Raw genomic sequence first — 17,076 nt, 5'->3', positions numbered from 1 at the left:
TCACATTTTTAGAAATCATCCAACATTAATTGCTTTTCAAAATTTGGAGGTGAGCTAAGTATGGAGTCCACTGAAGAACCTTATTTAACATAGTGTTCTAACTCATGTGCTACTCTGTTGTTTTTTTTAGTACAATATTATTACAATTGATCCTATACTAGGGGAAAGGAAGGGGAATGAATCTATTTAATCTATTGAGATATTCGAAAGTAGTTAAATAACTTTTGGCAATACTCAAAAAACTCTAGAGAAAAAACACAGTCAAGGAGGATCAACCCTAACCTACGCTTAGGGAGGGACTTAGTCCCTCCTCTAGTGGCCAATTACTTAGTTTGTTACTCTATTACAATTTCTTGGAGCTCAATTGACATCAATAATTTGAGTGTCTAGTGTGGACGCTCACCTTGGCTTTCTCAACTTAACTCATCACCGAGATGACTCAATCCAACACATTTTAGGTCGAGGTGATCACCTCGACTATCTTGGTGTTTATCCTCATCTTTGTCCTCCCGATGTGAGGCCACCTCATTCGATTGGGCCTGTCTAGTTATTCGGCATCTGATACCTACAAGCAAAAGCTAACTATTATTAGACAGATTGATATGACTATCACCGCTGTTATACCCAGACCTATGTCTGACACCACCGTCATAGGCTGACTCCTTGTAGGTAACAAGGAGTAGGTTCCATCATTCCTCTTATCAGTTATTTTACTATAAATACTCCCCTCCCTTTGTGAGGAGAGCGATAAGATTTTTAGGTTTAATTTCTCTCTTGTTCATAACTCTAGTCCAACTAGTGTTGCTTTTATTCTTGATCTTTTGCATAACTGGTTTTAGCATCGAAGCTAGATCGAGGACAAAGTATCGATTGTGTCTCTACCTTGATAGGTGTGCTTGTGCCGTAGACTCGATTTATCAGTCTAGAAATCACCTGGTCATCTAGCATTGCCGCCTTTCTATTTTCATCTACTACTGGACCTATGGATGACAAATCTTCCTCGTCAAAGAGCAAAAGCTTTATTATAATCGAGAGAGAGTCCCCTTCAGCCGTGAAAAACGAAAACAGAAGTAGCTTAGCTAAGATGATGATGACCTGTTGTTAAGAATTACGGAAGAAAGCTTGGTCAGTGATCGGTGGCGAAATTGATGGAAGTGTCCCACTCGCCAACTCCAACTACTCCTACACGTGTCCGTTCTTTTTCGTGTATGTGTGTGTGTGTGCGGGGGTGGTCATTACAAGCCGAAACATGACAAACTCATGTTTTTGGTTACCACACATGATTACTTGCGTACTTAGAGCCATGGATGCATATGTATCCATATACTGCACAGTTCTTGGGAAACTATCACGTACTACTAAATCTTTATTGGTTGGTTGCTAAACCTCCCACAAAAAAAAAAAAAAAAAAAAATCCTGAATCGCAGGTTTGCAAGAGTGCAAAAGAAATTGATTATTTTTTTGACCACTAAGAAATGGAGAAGCATCACAATGAATTTAAAAACGCAACTGACGTGAACCTCTTTAAGGGAATGGAGTATCCTATGGATGATTGCCGTCACGCACCGTTTCATTCTTTTGTTTACAATTTACAATCTGCAGTTTGGTTTCGTTTTCGTGCAACAGCAGTAGCATGCGAAGGAGCAAGGAATCCATAATTGTATGAGCCACCTTCCTTGCTTGGATTGCAAAAACTAGTAAAATCCCTGTGACTCTAGTAAGTAACCGGTAAGGCCGACAGTCTCCCATCCCATCCCATGCGACGGTTATCAAATCAAGATCCTCCTCCTATTAACTACCTGAAACGACGGAAATCAAGTCGACCCAATCCTCCAACTTTAGCCATATATGGTACCATATACTACTTCCTCGTTGCTTTTCGAGTTCAATTCACTTGTCATCAAATTGAGTTTACATTTAACTTTGGGACCTCAATTAGCAGAGTAGAGCAGTACTATAAAGTAAAAAAGTCTACTAGTCAGAGATGCTTCCAACTCGATCGGGTTGGGTTGCCCTTTAACTTTTTAGAGCAGTTTGGCACGGAAATCAAATTGCAGCAGTTTGGCGCCCTTTCTTTCTTTCTGCAACAACCTTCAGCGTGAAGGAAGCATGATTGAGGGGGGGGGGGGGGGGCCAACAGTTTTGACGGTCTAGATTTAGATGAGCAAGCATCTGGCCTTTCTCCTGGGACTGAATGGGATTGGGAGACATCTGATCATTTTGCAGGACCCCACCACATGATGTACCACGCTGAAAGCTGCTTCGGCTACCAAAAAAAAAAAAAAGAGAGAGATAGAGGGAGAAATATACACTCCCATGCAGCATAAGCACGGTACTCCTACGTAGCAGAGGATCTGTACGAGGAACGTCCCAGTACCGCATGTTTGGTGTTCATCCCAAAACTAACGGACGCTAACTAATAATAGTCGCAGTAGCAGTAGTAGTAGGAGTAGTACTGTGCCGAAGATTCCAATGTCGAACTTTCTGACTGACCCGATGATCAAAATCTTCTTTATGACTGGAATAAACTGGGAAACAAGGATGATCGAACTCGATGTATGGTGTCTTGGTATTCATTCATGTTTAAGGACTTAGCTATACCAATTTGACAGGGAAGATATTTTAGGGAGCCAATCAGTGTTAGTCAAATTTAATCAGCCATCGAGTCTCACCCTCTAAATCATGCACGCCGTATAATACTACCAACTTTTGAAGAAGATCATGATATTTCTGCAGGGATATTGTTTGGATTAGCTGTTTTTTAAGGTATTTTTAAAAAATTTTATCATAGCAGAATTTTTAGGGTGTATTTTGGAATATTTTTAGAAAATATTTTGAAATATTTAAGAGTAGTAGAGCTTTTAAAATATATTTTTGGGATATTTTTTAAATATTAAAAAAAAATTAGATAGAATACCTACTTTTTAAAAATTTTTATAATATTTAAAAAACTAATTTTTGAAAAACTATAGGATCCAAACATGTTTCACTAACGCTACTGGAACTGCATGTATTTATTACTTATGCATACCACCAACAGTACTCTGAGTTGGCATTGGATAATACATGTAAGAGATATTTTAGTCAAAAAGACAAAACACAATTTCAGGATAAGATAAGAATGTAGGAACAATAAATAAAACACAGAAAAAAAAAAAAAGAAATGCCAAACAACAGCAACCCATAATATGATGATTAAAGCAAAATACCAAAAAAAAGAAAAAAAACTAACCATGTTGCCAAACTGGAAAGAGATCAGTGTAAATTAAACTGGTTATTAGACACTAACTTTGAAAGTTCAAAACATAAATTGACATCCCAAAAAAAAAAAAGCACAACAATAGAAACATATATGTTGGAGTTACTTCAAACAAGCCATGCAAGAACTTTTTTTTTTTTTAAAAAAAAAGAGAAAAAGAAAAAGCAGAAGGTCGCAGACAGACAGACACATGTAAATCAATTGTACCATGGAATTATTCGAATTTGTCAAACGTTTCATCAATCCTTTTTCATTTTATGGAAGTTTTTTAATTTTAAAACTGGTAGTATTAGTTGCATCAATCAATCAATCCTGTTAAACGTATATCCTCGCAAGTAAAATACTAGACAAAAACAAATCAAAATAGCATAATCCATCAGGACCCACCCCCCATCCATCAAGTTTTTATTTGCAAAAAAAAAAAAATCAGGGAAAAGCGACTGGCACTGTTGGTTCCGACGCCATACTTTTTACCTATACACATCAAAATATTCAAAACACAAAAAAAAAAAAAATTTCCCTTCCCTTTTTTTGTTATTACACCCCCATCCCAACCCACCACCACTGTCGTTTCCTCCCCCATCCTGCGGAGATGCGCCTGGCTTCATGAACTTGGTCCAACGTCTCACCGGCCGTTCTCCTCATCCAGGCAACACCCAACTGCCGCAGGTGACCTCTCTTCAATAGCTCGTTTAGCTTCGGTGGAGAAAACTAGCCCGTCGGAAAGGGAAAGAGAGAGACAGCAATGGGTTGGTTCTGATTTTGCTGAAGATTTGATGGAAATTCTTGAAGGAACTAGTTTTGAAATGAGTCAAAATCCGGGGATATTATCGCCGGCGCCGGATCCATTTTTGAACGGGAAGGCGCTCTGGTGGAACAAGAGAGGGTGGCGGGAGAAAGGGGAGGAAAGGGTTGCAGAGGGGGGTGGTGGGCAGAAGGAGGAGGAAAGGAATGGTGGGCAGAAGGCAGTGGCGGGAGGTGGCATTGGTGGAGTTGCTGCTGGGAGGCAGAGGTAACGGGGAAAGAGTGGGGGAAGGAAGAAGAAAAAGAAGAGAGGAAAGAAAAGAAAAAGAAAAGAAAGAAAAAAAAAAAGAGAAAGAGAAAGAGAGAAAAAAAGCAAAAAAAAATTTTCACTCTACCAAAACTTCTATAAAAAATTTGTTCAAAAACTTCTATAGTACTCTACAATAAAATTTTAAATAAACTCTAAAAAAAACCTCATATTCCAAACAGATGCGATTGCCGCTCCACTCCAAAGGAACAAAAATTGAATTGTGGGAATTCCTGATGGCTGGTGATACCCCACTCCCCAAACCTATCAATAATCAATCGTAGCAGATCCAATTTTGCTTTGTTTTGGTTCCCCCGCCCGCAAAATAGGTCTGATGACTCAGCAGTCATCAACAATGTGGCCTTCAATTTATACTTTATAGCGTATAAATAAACGACAAAATCATGTCCACTCTCCCCCACACACACTCACTTATAATTCCCCCTTTTTATTTCTCCGGTAATTCATCCGTTAGAGTCACCCTCGTACCATGATCTAATAGTTAATTAACTTAATGGCCTTCCTAACCTTTAAATAAAAGTGCATATGACAATTACTACTAAATTACTTTTAGTTATTTGGTGGAAGTACCTGAGAGGTTGCAATAAAGTGATGGGCATGCTGCTTCATCATAATTAGAAACGAAACTAATTCGGTAGGCACTTTCGCATCATTTACCTTGAGAGAAACATTTTACTTAATTCAGTGTCTGCTACCTCCACCAGTACATAAATAACTCAATTTATCTACTTAGTCCGCAAACATTATTAGAAGAAATTTATAATAAACTAGAAAACGTCCCATGACTTGTATATTTTTGGTGTTAAGGAAATCTGTTTGAGAAAATTCTAAAAACCGCCAAAATAAGGAATCAAACCGGTCCGTGTATTTGAACCAACAAAATATATTTTATGTAAATTCGTACAGTAGTAATTGCTAATTTTTAGTCTTTAATTGTATGAGATGAATAATTCAGATTTACGCTCAATTTCTCTACGAGATTTTTGATGAACCAATTTGATTTAGACAGAATTCACACCTGAAACCAAAAATAACCACTAGTAAAACTTTAATTATTACCACCCTACTTTAATTAAACAAAAAAAATAGTAAATAAGTAAAAGAAGAAAAGAGAGAGAGAGAGACAATAATCCCTCCTATAACTCAGCTGCACCAGCATCATTCTTATCTCTCCACGAGGAAATCCCAGTCTCAAAAGTCTGAACATCACACTCTCTGGCTGGACTCTGAGCTGCTAGCTTTCTTTCTCCCATGGCTACTTCATTTCCTCCTCCAATTCTCCTCTTTTTCGTAGTACTTGTAATTACTACCGTCTCAAAGTCCGTTGCCGTTTCACCTGATCAAACCCCCAAAACTTACATCTTCCGAATAGACAGCTCTTTTAAGCCCACCATTTTCCCAACCCACTACCACTGGTACACCTCCGAGTTCACCCCCTCTCCCACCATCCTCCATGTCTACGACAAAGTTTTCCACGGCTTCTCCGCCTCTTTAACTCCCTCCCAAGCCGCCTCTGTCCTCAAGCACCCTTCTATCCTCGCCGCTTTTGAGGACCGCCGCCGACATCTCCACACCACTCGCTCCCCTCAGTTTCTGGGCCTTAGCAACCAAAGGGGTCTCTGGTCCGAATCCGACTATGGCTCCGACGTTATTATTGGAGTGTTTGACACCGGAATTTGGCCCGAACGCCGGAGCTTCTCCGATCTGAACTTGGGCCCGGTCCCCGCTCGCTGGAAAGGTGTTTGCCAGGCCGGAGTGAGGTTCACCACCAAGAACTGCAACCGCAAAATTGTCGGAGCGAGATTTTTCTCCAAAGGCCACGAGGCTTCCCCTGGTTTTGGAGGGTTCGGGGGCGGGATTAATGAAACTATCGAGTTCAAGTCTCCCCGAGATGCCGACGGCCACGGGACCCACACGGCCTCCACCGCTGCTGGTCGGCATGCTTTTGAAGCTAGCATGGAGGGCTATGCTGCCGGGATAGCTAAAGGGGTAGCTCCCAAAGCTCGATTAGCAGTGTACAAAGTTTGCTGGAAGAGTGCCGGTTGCTTCGATTCGGACATTCTCGCCGCATTTGACGCTGCAGTCACCGATGGAGTCGACGTGATTTCCATCTCAATTGGTGGCGGTGACGGCGTTTCATCTCCTTATTATCTCGATCCAATTGCAATCGGATCGTACGGTGCCGTTGCGCGGGGCGTTTTTGTGTCGTCTTCAGCTGGAAATGATGGGCCGAATGGAATGTCCGTGACGAACCTCGCTCCCTGGCTCACCACCGTCGGAGCCGGCACCATTGATCGGAATTTCCCAGCTTATATTATCCTTGGCGACGGTAGGAAACTCTCCGGGGTGTCGCTGTACGCGGGGTTGCCACTGGACGGGAAAATGTACTCCGTAGTGTACCCCGGTAAATCCGGGGTACTGGCCACTTCACTGTGCATGGAGAATTCACTTGAGCCTAGCGCAGTGGAAGGAAAAATAGTGATTTGCGACCGGGGTAGTAATCCTAGAGTGGCCAAAGGACTAGTGGTGAAAAAGGCAGGAGGTGTGGGAATGATTCTGGCTAATGGGGCTTCCAACGGAGAAGGCCTTGTTGGAGATGCTCATTTGCTTCCAACTTGTGCAGTTGGTGCTTCAGAAGGTGACGCCATCAAAGCCTATGCCGCCTCCCATCCAAATCCCACTGCCACGATCAATTTCGGGGGCACCGTAGTTGGGATCAAACCGGCTCCCGTGGTGGCTTCTTTTTCAGCTAGAGGGCCCAACGGTTTGAACCCCGAGATACTGAAGCCGGACATGATAGCCCCTGGGGTTAATATCTTGGCGGCCTGGACTGATGCGGTCGGTCCAACGGGACTGGATTTGGATACTCGGAAGACCGAGTTCAACATCTTGTCGGGTACGTCCATGGCGTGTCCTCATGTGAGCGGCGCGGCGGCCTTGCTAAAATCCGCGCATCCTGATTGGAGTCCCGCTGCAATTAGGTCTGCTATGATGACTACTGCTACTACTATTGACAACAATTTTCATCCCATGATCGATGAGGCAACTGGGAAACCATCCACCCCCTACGATTATGGAGCTGGACACGTGAATCTCGGTCTCGCCATGGATCCAGGGCTCGTTTATGATTTAACCAATAGTGATTACGTGAATTTTCTATGCGCGATTGAGTATGGCCCCAAGACGATTCAGGTAATCACCAGATCACCGGTGAATTGCCCGGCGAGGAAGCCGTTGCCTGAGAACCTGAACTATCCCTCAATTGCTGCACCGTTTTCGAGTGCCTCCACGGGGGTTTCCAGCAAGACCTTTTTCAGGACAGTGACGAACGTCGGGGAAGCAAATGCAGTCTACAGCGTGAAGGTGGAGGCACCCAAGGGGGTCGGTGTTGCTGTGAAGCCCTCAAAACTTGTGTTCACGGAGAAAGTGAGGAAATTGAGCTACTTTGTGACGGTCACCGCGGACAGTAAGAATCTGGTGATTGGTGATTCCGGTGCTGTTTTCGGCTCACTTTCTTGGGTGGATGGAAAGCATGTGGTGCGGAGCCCCATTGTGGTGACTCAAATTGATCCCCTGTAAATGGTTCCATCACCCATGTTTGGATGCTCGTTAATTCGCTACCAGGAAGGCTTTTTTAATGATCTTGATCCTGATCATGATCATCATGTGTTTTTTTTTTTTTTTTAATCGAGTACTAGGGAGATAGGTGTGTAGATTCTAGCTTGATTAGCTTTAAGCAGCTAGCTACATCTTGCTAGCTAGCACTTTTGGTTGTTTATTATTATTTTTGGGTTGGCTTGTTGATCGATCGTCTTTAATTAGCGCCGTTTCGAGGGGTAGGTATGTCTAAGTGTCGGGAGACACCGGCGTGTGGCCTTTTAAGCCTTTTTCCGGGGGTGATCGTGGTAGGAGCCGGAGGGAATGTCTGGGAATTTTCTTTTTCGACCTCCTCATGTGACAAAAAGTATTATGAATGCCAAATGCTTGTTAAGTTCATCCTACTTCACTCGATCAATTCGAAGCTTCCGAGAGCGGTTACTTCTCTTTCTTCTTTCTTCTCGTTAAGATTGGTTGGTTTGCCAATAAGTACAAGCTTTGGAGCTTTTGAAATTGAAACAACCGCTTCAACTCCAAATACTTTGTTGCTGTTCATGATCAACTTGTACACATACTTGCAGACTAATCATATGCTTTGCTTGGAAATTTTTCATTTTTAAGTAGGCACCATATGCTTGCTGCTTGCTTGGATTTTTATTTTATTTTTTTAGCCCATATGCTTGGATTATACTATGTAGTGACAGATCGACACACCTGATTTCGTCGCCAAATAAAAAGTGTATTTATATGTATGAAATAAAGTATCAGCAACATCTTTATGCATGATTTGACGTCCACTCCAATTTATATTTTTGACCACTCATCCCTGACTAAATTGCGCTTGTGACAGCGACTCTGGCAGTTATTGTGAGGGGGTCCAGGGTACAGTGGACGTTTGCGGGCGTCACCAATTGGGTAAGACTGTGACTAGGATTAAAACTGACCTTCCCAAAATGCATGTACCAGTGTTGTTAGATCCGAATCGGACCGGTCGATTCAACCAGTCCTACCGTAAATCAATTTTCTTTTCGAACTGATTTATTACTTTGATAAAAAATCAATTAAAATCATAAAAAATTGGTTAAATCGATGGCCTGATTCGCCTGGTTGACTCAATTTTTAAACTTTTCTTTTTTCTTTTTTTTTCAAATATAATTTGAGTTACTTAAACTTTCATTTATCAGTAGAAATAAGAAAACGTCAACCATTTAATGTAAATATCAAAATCACCCGATTTCTTAAATAATCTCTAAATCAAGATATTTTTATCCCTATGATCTCATTAATTTAGCATCAGTGATTTCAACTTATATTAATTTGTTTTAATTTAATTTTTCAAGTAGTTTTGAAGAATAGACATATTTTAATCATGAATTTATATTTTTATATATAATTATTCAGTATGTATTTGATTGCAAATCTAATATTTTTGGAACATCTTTTATGATTGAACAAATATAACGAAGAACTTGATTTTAATATTTCTAAAACTTATAAAAATATAAAATAATTATATAACATTATGCTGACGTTAGCGAGTTGTCGAGAACGATTCAACCAATTAATTTCTAATTCAATAATTTAGCCGAATCGCTATCCGATCGAATTTAACAACATTAGCATGTATTGGCGTGGGATTGTAACAGGTGCTCTCTCTCTCTTTTGGGGTGTTCCGCTTTGCCCTTGACAGGGAACATTGTGGTGTGCCATCAATTTTATTGTGGTAGATCACATCGAATCCTCAATTATTTGCAATCTCCTAGTCCTGGTACGTCACTAAGATCCTGCATCGTGTCCACTCAGCATAAGGCAAACGATCAAAATCAACCTAAAAGGTCCATTACCAAAATATTTTGTTGTCAACAAGATGCACCGTCTTTCTTAAGTATCCCCGTTGCTGTCACGGTTCCCAGCGACTTAAAATTTGTAGTATTTGTCAACCCCCACGTTTGGATCCAAGTATCATAGTATTGTGAAGTGGTATGTAAAATGTTAAAAAGAGTTCCATGTGCGACACTATTAGGCTTCGCAAAATTGTCAGCGTTTCTTGGGCTGGACTTTCGTATGTACACGGGACAATGAAGGTCTGGTCCGTGTTACTGGTAAGCCTGTGTTGCCAAGACAGAGCTGCAGCGTCGTTTCGTCAGAAACTAGAACTGGAAACAGCCTCTGCGCGCATTATACTAAGACAAAGAGTAGAGAGGGCCATATTAAGTCCTCCAGCCTTGTAAATTACTAAACTAAATACGCATCCTTAAAAAAGTACTACTTTTGTCTTGGCTTTCATCGAACATAGGATGGTGCCTGCTGGTGGGCAAATAAAGAGATTGGACCTTTGCCTTTAATTCTCCCTCTCAGGTCAGCATTAAGTCCCGCATCCAACACGATCTTTACCTACCTCACTCGAGTAGATTTCGATTCGATTGAGGACTCACTCTGGTGCATCGGTTTTTTCTTTATTATCTTATTTTAGTTTATTTTTTAGGACTGACATTTAAGGAAAGACTTTATAAAGAATGGACCTGGCCGCAAAAACTGGCAGCATCTATATCTATATGTATTGTAGAGTGGTTTTTTTTACAGAGACCCTCTCAATGGCTTCCAAACTTTTCATTCTTTTTTTTCATATTTTTGTATTAATTTTAATATATAAAATCTAATTAAAAACTTTAAAATAGTGGGTTATAACTAATCCTATCATTAGTCAAATTTAAATTTTAAAACTTTCACACTATCTCCTTCATAAACCGTTTACAGTTTATTATTTATACTTTAAGTCATTTTTACTCCTTAATTAAATAAAATACATTTGTCAAGCCAAAATTCTCAAGAATAATTGATTAGTCTCATTTTAAAATTATTCACCCTATTATATCTTTATCACTTTAACCCCTTTTATTCCTTCATTAAAGAGGATTAATTTATCTAGCCAAATCCTTGAGATAATGTAATTAGTCCTATTTTTAAGTTATTAACCCAATTATTTCTTTATCGCTTTCCTTCTGGGTACAGTAATCATTTATCAATAGGTCTGTTTTTTTAAAGTTTTAAAATTTGAATGTTGAAATTATACTCTAACATTAAATTGGAGTATGTAAATAACAATTATGATATTTTATTTGCAATTAGAATAAACTCAATAGCAATATCGTGCAAGCATCTAGATGACTTTTCATTGAGCACATGTACACCAAAAAATGTATGTAAAGAAAAATTTATGTATGAATTTTAAATTAATAAAGGTGTATTTAGAAGGTTGTTTTTGGTGGTATTTTAGCAAAATTTTGATAAAAAGGTTGTATTTCACTAAATTTACATTCGAAAGTTTATTTTTTCTCGATGATTGCAATTCTAGCTTTTTATTTGATTAAAAACACTTAAAAAATGAGGCAGCAACTTGGAAAAATAATTCTAACTTTTTATATGTCCAAAAACACTTAAAAAGTGAGATAATGAATCCTAAATAGTGAAAGGATTAGAAAGATAGACCTGTAGGGTTAGGGAAGGTAAAGATTAGGGGGAAGGTAAAGATTAGGGGACAGTTATCAAATTTGATGATTCGTGTGAGTTTGGACAAATTATAATTAGGTTAATCTATATATTCCTACTTAGTTAATGGTTCAAAATAAACGAGTAGTCAATGAATATAGTTATATATGGATTTGGATTATCCAATCACTCATTCACGACCCACTACTAAATTTTATTTACTTTTTTATCCACATTTTGTTTAGTAACAAAATAGTAAATCATATCAACATATCAACTTAATAATCAATTTTTACCTAAAGAAAGAGAAAAAATATAAAAAAATTGCTGAAAGGAGCCAAAAATGATCATCATAGTGAGTTTCAAATTTTGTCACTATACGACTATCTAAAAATAATTTAGGTAGTAATGCAAACAATCAATTAACATTCATGAAATTTATTAAACATTTATGAAAGGAATGGAGGAAGTTGGATAAATTTTAAAAAATAAAATAATAGAAATTAAAGAAGAGGAAAAATTATGAATACATCTTTGCAAAAATTAGAATATAATTATTAGAGTAATTTAGATTTACCCACTAATGATTGACTTTGAATCTACGTCTAATTTAATTAAGTCAAAATAAGTGATCCAAACCTATCAATTTCATACCCACTAATTAATGGGTTAAGTTGGTCACCCATTTGAATCCAATTAAATTACACACGCAAACTCATTTGTTAATAGGCGAGCCAAGTAAATAGGTTACCATTTACATTTATAAATAGATGAAAATAATGGTAGAATAGGAGACAAATGGGCTGTAAAATTGGATAAGAGATATGATAATTGGGTGGGAGCGAGATAGATCAAAGAGAAAATATGATTTGATAAAATGAGAAAGGGTTGTAGGGATACAAAAAAAAAATCAGTAGAATTTGAAGGAACGACGAAAGTTTGTAGGGATGCGAGAAAATTAGATTCAAAAGTGACACGAAGGGAAAGAATATGAAAGAAAGGGATAATAGTATTGTGTTTGGCCATATTTCGCCTCCTTCTCGTGTAAACCCGTGCATAGTACGGGATAAAATACTAGTTTGTTTTGTAATCACGCTACGGTAACTTGTGTATCTTTAGTCCAAACTTGAATCGAACTGTAGAAAATAGATCATCCATGATGAATAGCAAAGTTAAAAATTAAAAAGCAAAAAAGCTCTTACAAGCACCTGTGTAGTATTGGTCTAAAACCATATTTTAGATTTATGCGGGTGGTTTTTTTTGGCAGCTTATTATACCTAATAATTACGCTTTATATTAACGTTCATTGTTGACTGATGATTGCATGACTGCCATCCAATCCACCCCATCGAAGCCCTCTGTAATTTTGATACATCAATGTTCTCGTAATTTATAGTACATCCCTTCATCTTTATAGATTAGTAACCAGTACATACTGCTTTTCTCACTGCAGGTAAAATGCTTCTATATCCTCCTCCATTTGCTCGATCTTTTCCTCCTAATAACTAGTTTTAAAGGGCTTGTATGTTTTGAGTTCAAGAACGACACCAGCCACTGAACCAATTGCTGCAGATAGTGAAACAAGGAGACAAGCTGCACTTAATATCTGTAGACCAATCCATTGAGTTGTCCATCGCCCAATCTTCTTCTGAGCAACATAAATCTCGATGGGGAAGTATACTGTCAATGGCCAAAATCCTAGAGCTCCCAGTATGCCGACAACATCATTGAAGAAAGGCACGAGCATGGCGATGATAGTAGTAACAATTACAAAAGCGGTTCTCCACGACAGCCGGAAAAAATTGAGCTGGTACACGCCATAAAAAGGGATAGGTATGTCATATTCTGCCGTTACAAAGTCACCATTTGACCATCTTTGTGCACTCCATTTCTCCACAAATGCAAATAACGGCTGGCAGTAGACCTGCATTTTCTCAGTCATGTAGCTATGTGAGCAACATTCTATCTTATATGCCTTATAGATAGTCTGACTGAAGGAAGTGAGTTTTAAGCATTATAGATGATATTAGTGTTTGAAGCGAAGTATGGATATGTTAACGAGTGGTTGCATGGGTTTACTTGATAGGCACCAACAAGATGGATGACAATGGCTACGTTAGCTATGTCTAATAGCCAATATGGATTATAAAATCCGAAACCAGTAAGAAGGTTTCCTGGAGCATCGTCCCCAAATGCAGCATATCCCATGCATCCACAGAGTAAATAGAATACGGTTGTGGTCGCAATGCTGATTAGAGTTGCCTTCTTCATGGTTTTGTATTCAGCTGGAGGGGCTTTGATGGTATCCTACGGGGGGTGCATGAAGTTTTTCCATCAGCACTTCTGAATTGAAAATTGTTCTGAACTAAATTTGGAAGGAAACTATCATTTGTAGAGGGAGAACCTGGAATACAGTCAACCTGAATTTCAATGAGGATGATGGAGTAAGAGTATGCAAATGCTATGGCTCCTAGAGCTTGTAGACTCCTCCATAACTTCTGTGTTGCAGTAACTGTTCCAGCGTGTGTTATGGTACCTATGCTGATGCCTATTAGGCTTCCTCTGAAACTTTTATTTTCTGCCACAAATTAATAAAGAAAAAGATTGATGTCTGCATAGTAAGGTGATTGTTCCAGAACCTGGAACTAAATGATCTAATTAGGAACATAAACTAGATCCCTTTTTTTTGCATAAATCAGACAAACGTAAATAAAGTAGAAGTGCATGCTTTAGTTGCAAAACAAACATCTTGGTGGTATAACTGCCATATGATACATGTGTAAATAAGCTTTCGAAATGCATATCAAACATCTAGTCATAAGTTGCAAACGAGATAATATATATAATTGAAATTCACACTTCTGCTTTTAATAGTAATTTTTGTCTTTGGTCATGTCAAAATGAGCACTTGGAATCCTCGGTGACATGTTTTTCTATGCCAATTCAATGCCACCTATAGTATTGCGCCAAGTGTCCTATTATTATTTACACTTTAATTTTCTAATAATTCAACTTAGTTTGGTTTAACATAAGTGTAAATAATAACAGGACACTTAGCACAATATTATAGGTGGCATTAGATTGGCATAGAAAACATGTCACCGAGGATCCCAAGTGCAAAATGAGAGCAGTATAGTGTGCACCTGCAACCTTGGCAATGCCAAGAGAAAGACCAACAGTAGAGTATGTGAAGGACATAACTGCTGCAACTATGGACAGCCACCATACTTGGTCAAAATCAGGGATCTGGGAGAATATGATTTCAATGATTCCAAAGGTAATCATGTATCCATTGCTTGTCATATGACAGGGATCTTTACCATTGCTCTCATGGAAGCAATTTGATCTTTTTACTGCCCTGTTTCACAAAAGAGACAAGTGCATAGTATAGTTCCACTGTGTGTTAGTATCTGACATGATATTCCACATATTTTGATGCATTGGTTAGATAGAAGAGCATATCAATTGGTATATTAGTATAATTTTCACACTGCCAACTCACATCATGCTGACTGATGCTGCAATTGTGTAGCCAATAGCCACACCAAATAAATTGATATACTGAATTAGTCCACAGATTTTTACTTTTCTCCCTCCTGCAATCCAAAAACGTCACGTTAGGAATCTGATATTAAATGACTAATAACTTTAAAAGAATTAGGAAAGTTATTCTTGTACGTCTTTTTACCTAAGGTTGCCTTGACAGCATCCATGTAAGTGTAATTCCGTGGTCCAGTTACAGGATTCCCAGACCTATAGCACTGTGATAGGAGGTTGGACGTGTAGAGAATTACAAAAGCAAAAAGAAGCATGACAGTTGGTCCAGCAACCCACCCAAGTTGTCCTATAGCCCATGCTAATGATAGCACACCGGAGCCAATGACGGCTGTGATTATATGGGATGTTGCAGTCCAAAGAGTTCCTGCATCAGCAAACGTTATAGCCTATTAGGTATGTTGGGTGGCATTCAATGGGTAATACTGGTCTACCATCTGCTTGCTTAATGGCAAATGATGATGATTGAGCAATTAATTCTTGAGAGACTGACACGTAGAGTCGGTTGTATGTAATATGAGAGATGTAATTTGCGAGGGACTGGTAGTAAATTCATCAGTTTTCCAGTATTAAATTTAATCCCAATGTCTAATCTGCACGGCGTATTCTAAGTATTATATTCATCTGCCCACTTTTGTTGGGATGTTTACCTGTTCTCTTTAACCGGCCATCATCATCAAAGCACTTGGAATAGTTAGCTTGCAGATTAATTGCTTCAGCTTCCTGTTGAGGTTTGGGTTGGACTTCCACCTGCAAATAGTGTCTGAAGTCTTGCCTCTCTTCAACCTAAAGAATGGAACAGACGGGTAGCTTTAGAAAAGTTGAGAGAACAAAAGAATTTTTTTTTTTTTTTTATCACACTGAAATTGGTACGTTCCGAAAATCAACTTACAACACCATTATAAATTCTTGAGGGAAGGGTTCTACTCCTGGTTAACATCACTTTTTGAATTGGTTATTCAAGTAGAGAGACGACAGGAGGATGAAGAGTTTGTAGAGATGTAAGGAGCCTAGGAAAAATGATTCTGGATACTGGATGCGAAAAGCAAGAGGCTTTTATAATAAAAATGATGATTCACTGGTTCCTCAAATTTGAGGAAAGGACAGAGGTAAATGCCTTTCTAAACAGTCATGCAACGTGCTAATATGATTTGTCAGAAGACTATGTGCCCATTTGGCAATGTGGTGCTGTGGGCTAAAGCTTCTTTTCATGAGGTTACACCTTTGATGTCTACTCTTGTGTTTTCGGAATGCCCGCTCTTGGAAGTAGCAGTAACCTAAATTGTAGTAGCAGTAAGCTTGTAGGTGGGTGGGAGGTCAAGCCACTCAATTGTGGCCGTCACTTGAATGTGGTTGCCTTCCAAGAGGTTCTCGTCGGTTAGGCTACTCTTAGATTAGGTTAGAGTAGATTATACTAATGCTATCGCTGCTGTCATAAAAGAAAGGGAAGAAAAGTAGCAGTGAACTAAATGGGTGTGGACTGGACATGACACTACAGGACTTTGGCATAAGTAAACATTCTGATAAGCCCCTTTTGTGGATAACAACCCTATAATTCTGATTGGTTGTCTCTCTGATTCCTTCATGCCACAAAATGATTTTGATTAAGTTCTTGCTGGCCGGCCCTTAAGCCGATTCAACCATTCTCGAATAAGAGCGTGTTTTTACTCTAAAAATAAGAGCGCGTTTCCCTGGAATGAAAGATGGAAAGTGGAGTCTTCTCTTCCCATGAGAGAAGACATCGTAGAAGGAGTCACCAAAACACAATTGCCTGCCAGTATCAACCGCAGAACTGAGACAAGTCTCCCAAGTCACTGAACAGTTCGCCTTCTTTGGTTCATGCTGCCATACCGATTCATACAGTACTGTTACATGTTCGATAACAACTAGCAGCATAGCAAAATTAGATCAGGACTGGTTATGCATTCAGCAAGTCATCTTTCCTCCAAAAACTTTGATTGATATTCCAAGTAAGGCACTGAATATCTAAAATATGTACAGGGAAAAGGTTAGGAATTCAATCTGTGCTCGAACCAAGGAAAATTTCCGGAATCTGGAAAGTGTTTTTCAACTGAAAGCGCATCATCGTGTGCCGCACGGGTTG

General features: G+C 39.0%; 2 protein-coding genes across 2 annotated transcripts; one reads left to right on the top strand and one right to left on the bottom strand.

Annotated features, from left to right (window-relative positions):
• The first annotated feature begins 5,481 nt into the window (after nt 1–5,481).
• Nucleotides 5,482–8,327, top strand: LOC113726256 (subtilisin-like protease SBT1.6). Its single transcript, XM_027249868.2, has one exon. The coding sequence runs from the start codon at nt 5,583–5,585 to the stop codon at nt 7,908–7,910; it is 2,328 nt and encodes a 775-aa protein (XP_027105669.1). The 5' UTR covers nt 5,482–5,582; the 3' UTR covers nt 7,911–8,327.
• Nucleotides 8,328–12,574: 4,247 nt separating this feature from the next.
• Nucleotides 12,575–16,349, bottom strand: LOC113726255 (amino acid permease 4). Its single transcript, XM_027249867.2, has 8 exons — nt 15,865–16,349; nt 15,623–15,758; nt 15,106–15,339; nt 14,920–15,013; nt 14,561–14,775; nt 13,838–13,995; nt 13,497–13,724; nt 12,575–13,341 (listed from the first exon to the last, which is right to left on the bottom strand). Exons 1-8 carry the CDS (start codon nt 15,910–15,912, stop codon nt 12,916–12,918), a joined length of 1,539 nt encoding a protein of 512 aa, XP_027105668.1. The 5' UTR covers nt 15,913–16,349; the 3' UTR covers nt 12,575–12,915.
• Between the last annotated feature and the right edge of the window lie 727 nt (nt 16,350–17,076).

The sequence above is a fragment of the Coffea arabica genome, chromosome 2c, assembly GCF_036785885.1.
Source record: "Coffea arabica cultivar ET-39 chromosome 2c, Coffea Arabica ET-39 HiFi, whole genome shotgun sequence".
Lineage (NCBI taxonomy): Eukaryota > Viridiplantae > Streptophyta > Magnoliopsida > Gentianales > Rubiaceae > Coffea > Coffea arabica.
The sequence above is the reverse complement of the archived record's forward strand: the minus strand, read 5'-3'. Positions and strand labels throughout refer to the sequence as shown.

What these genes read in the sequence shown, in the direction of transcription:
- LOC113726256 (XM_027249868.2), top strand. Translation starts at nt 5,583, where the DNA reads ATGGCTACTTCATTTCCTCCTCCAATTCTCCTCTTTTTCGTAGTACTT.
- LOC113726255 (XM_027249867.2), bottom strand. Translation starts at nt 15,912, where the DNA reads ATGTTAACCAGGAGTAGAACCCTTCCCTCAAGAATTTATAATGGTGTT. An exon ending in TGGCCGGTTAAAGAGAACAG is followed by an intron (nt 15,340 to 15,622) that starts GTAAACATCCCA and finishes TTGCTGATGCAG; the next exon opens with GAACTCTTTGGACTGCAACA. An exon ending in TCATCCTCATTGAAATTCAG is followed by an intron (nt 13,725 to 13,837) that starts GTTGACTGTATT and finishes CACCCCCCGTAG; the next exon opens with GATACCATCAAAGCCCCTCC.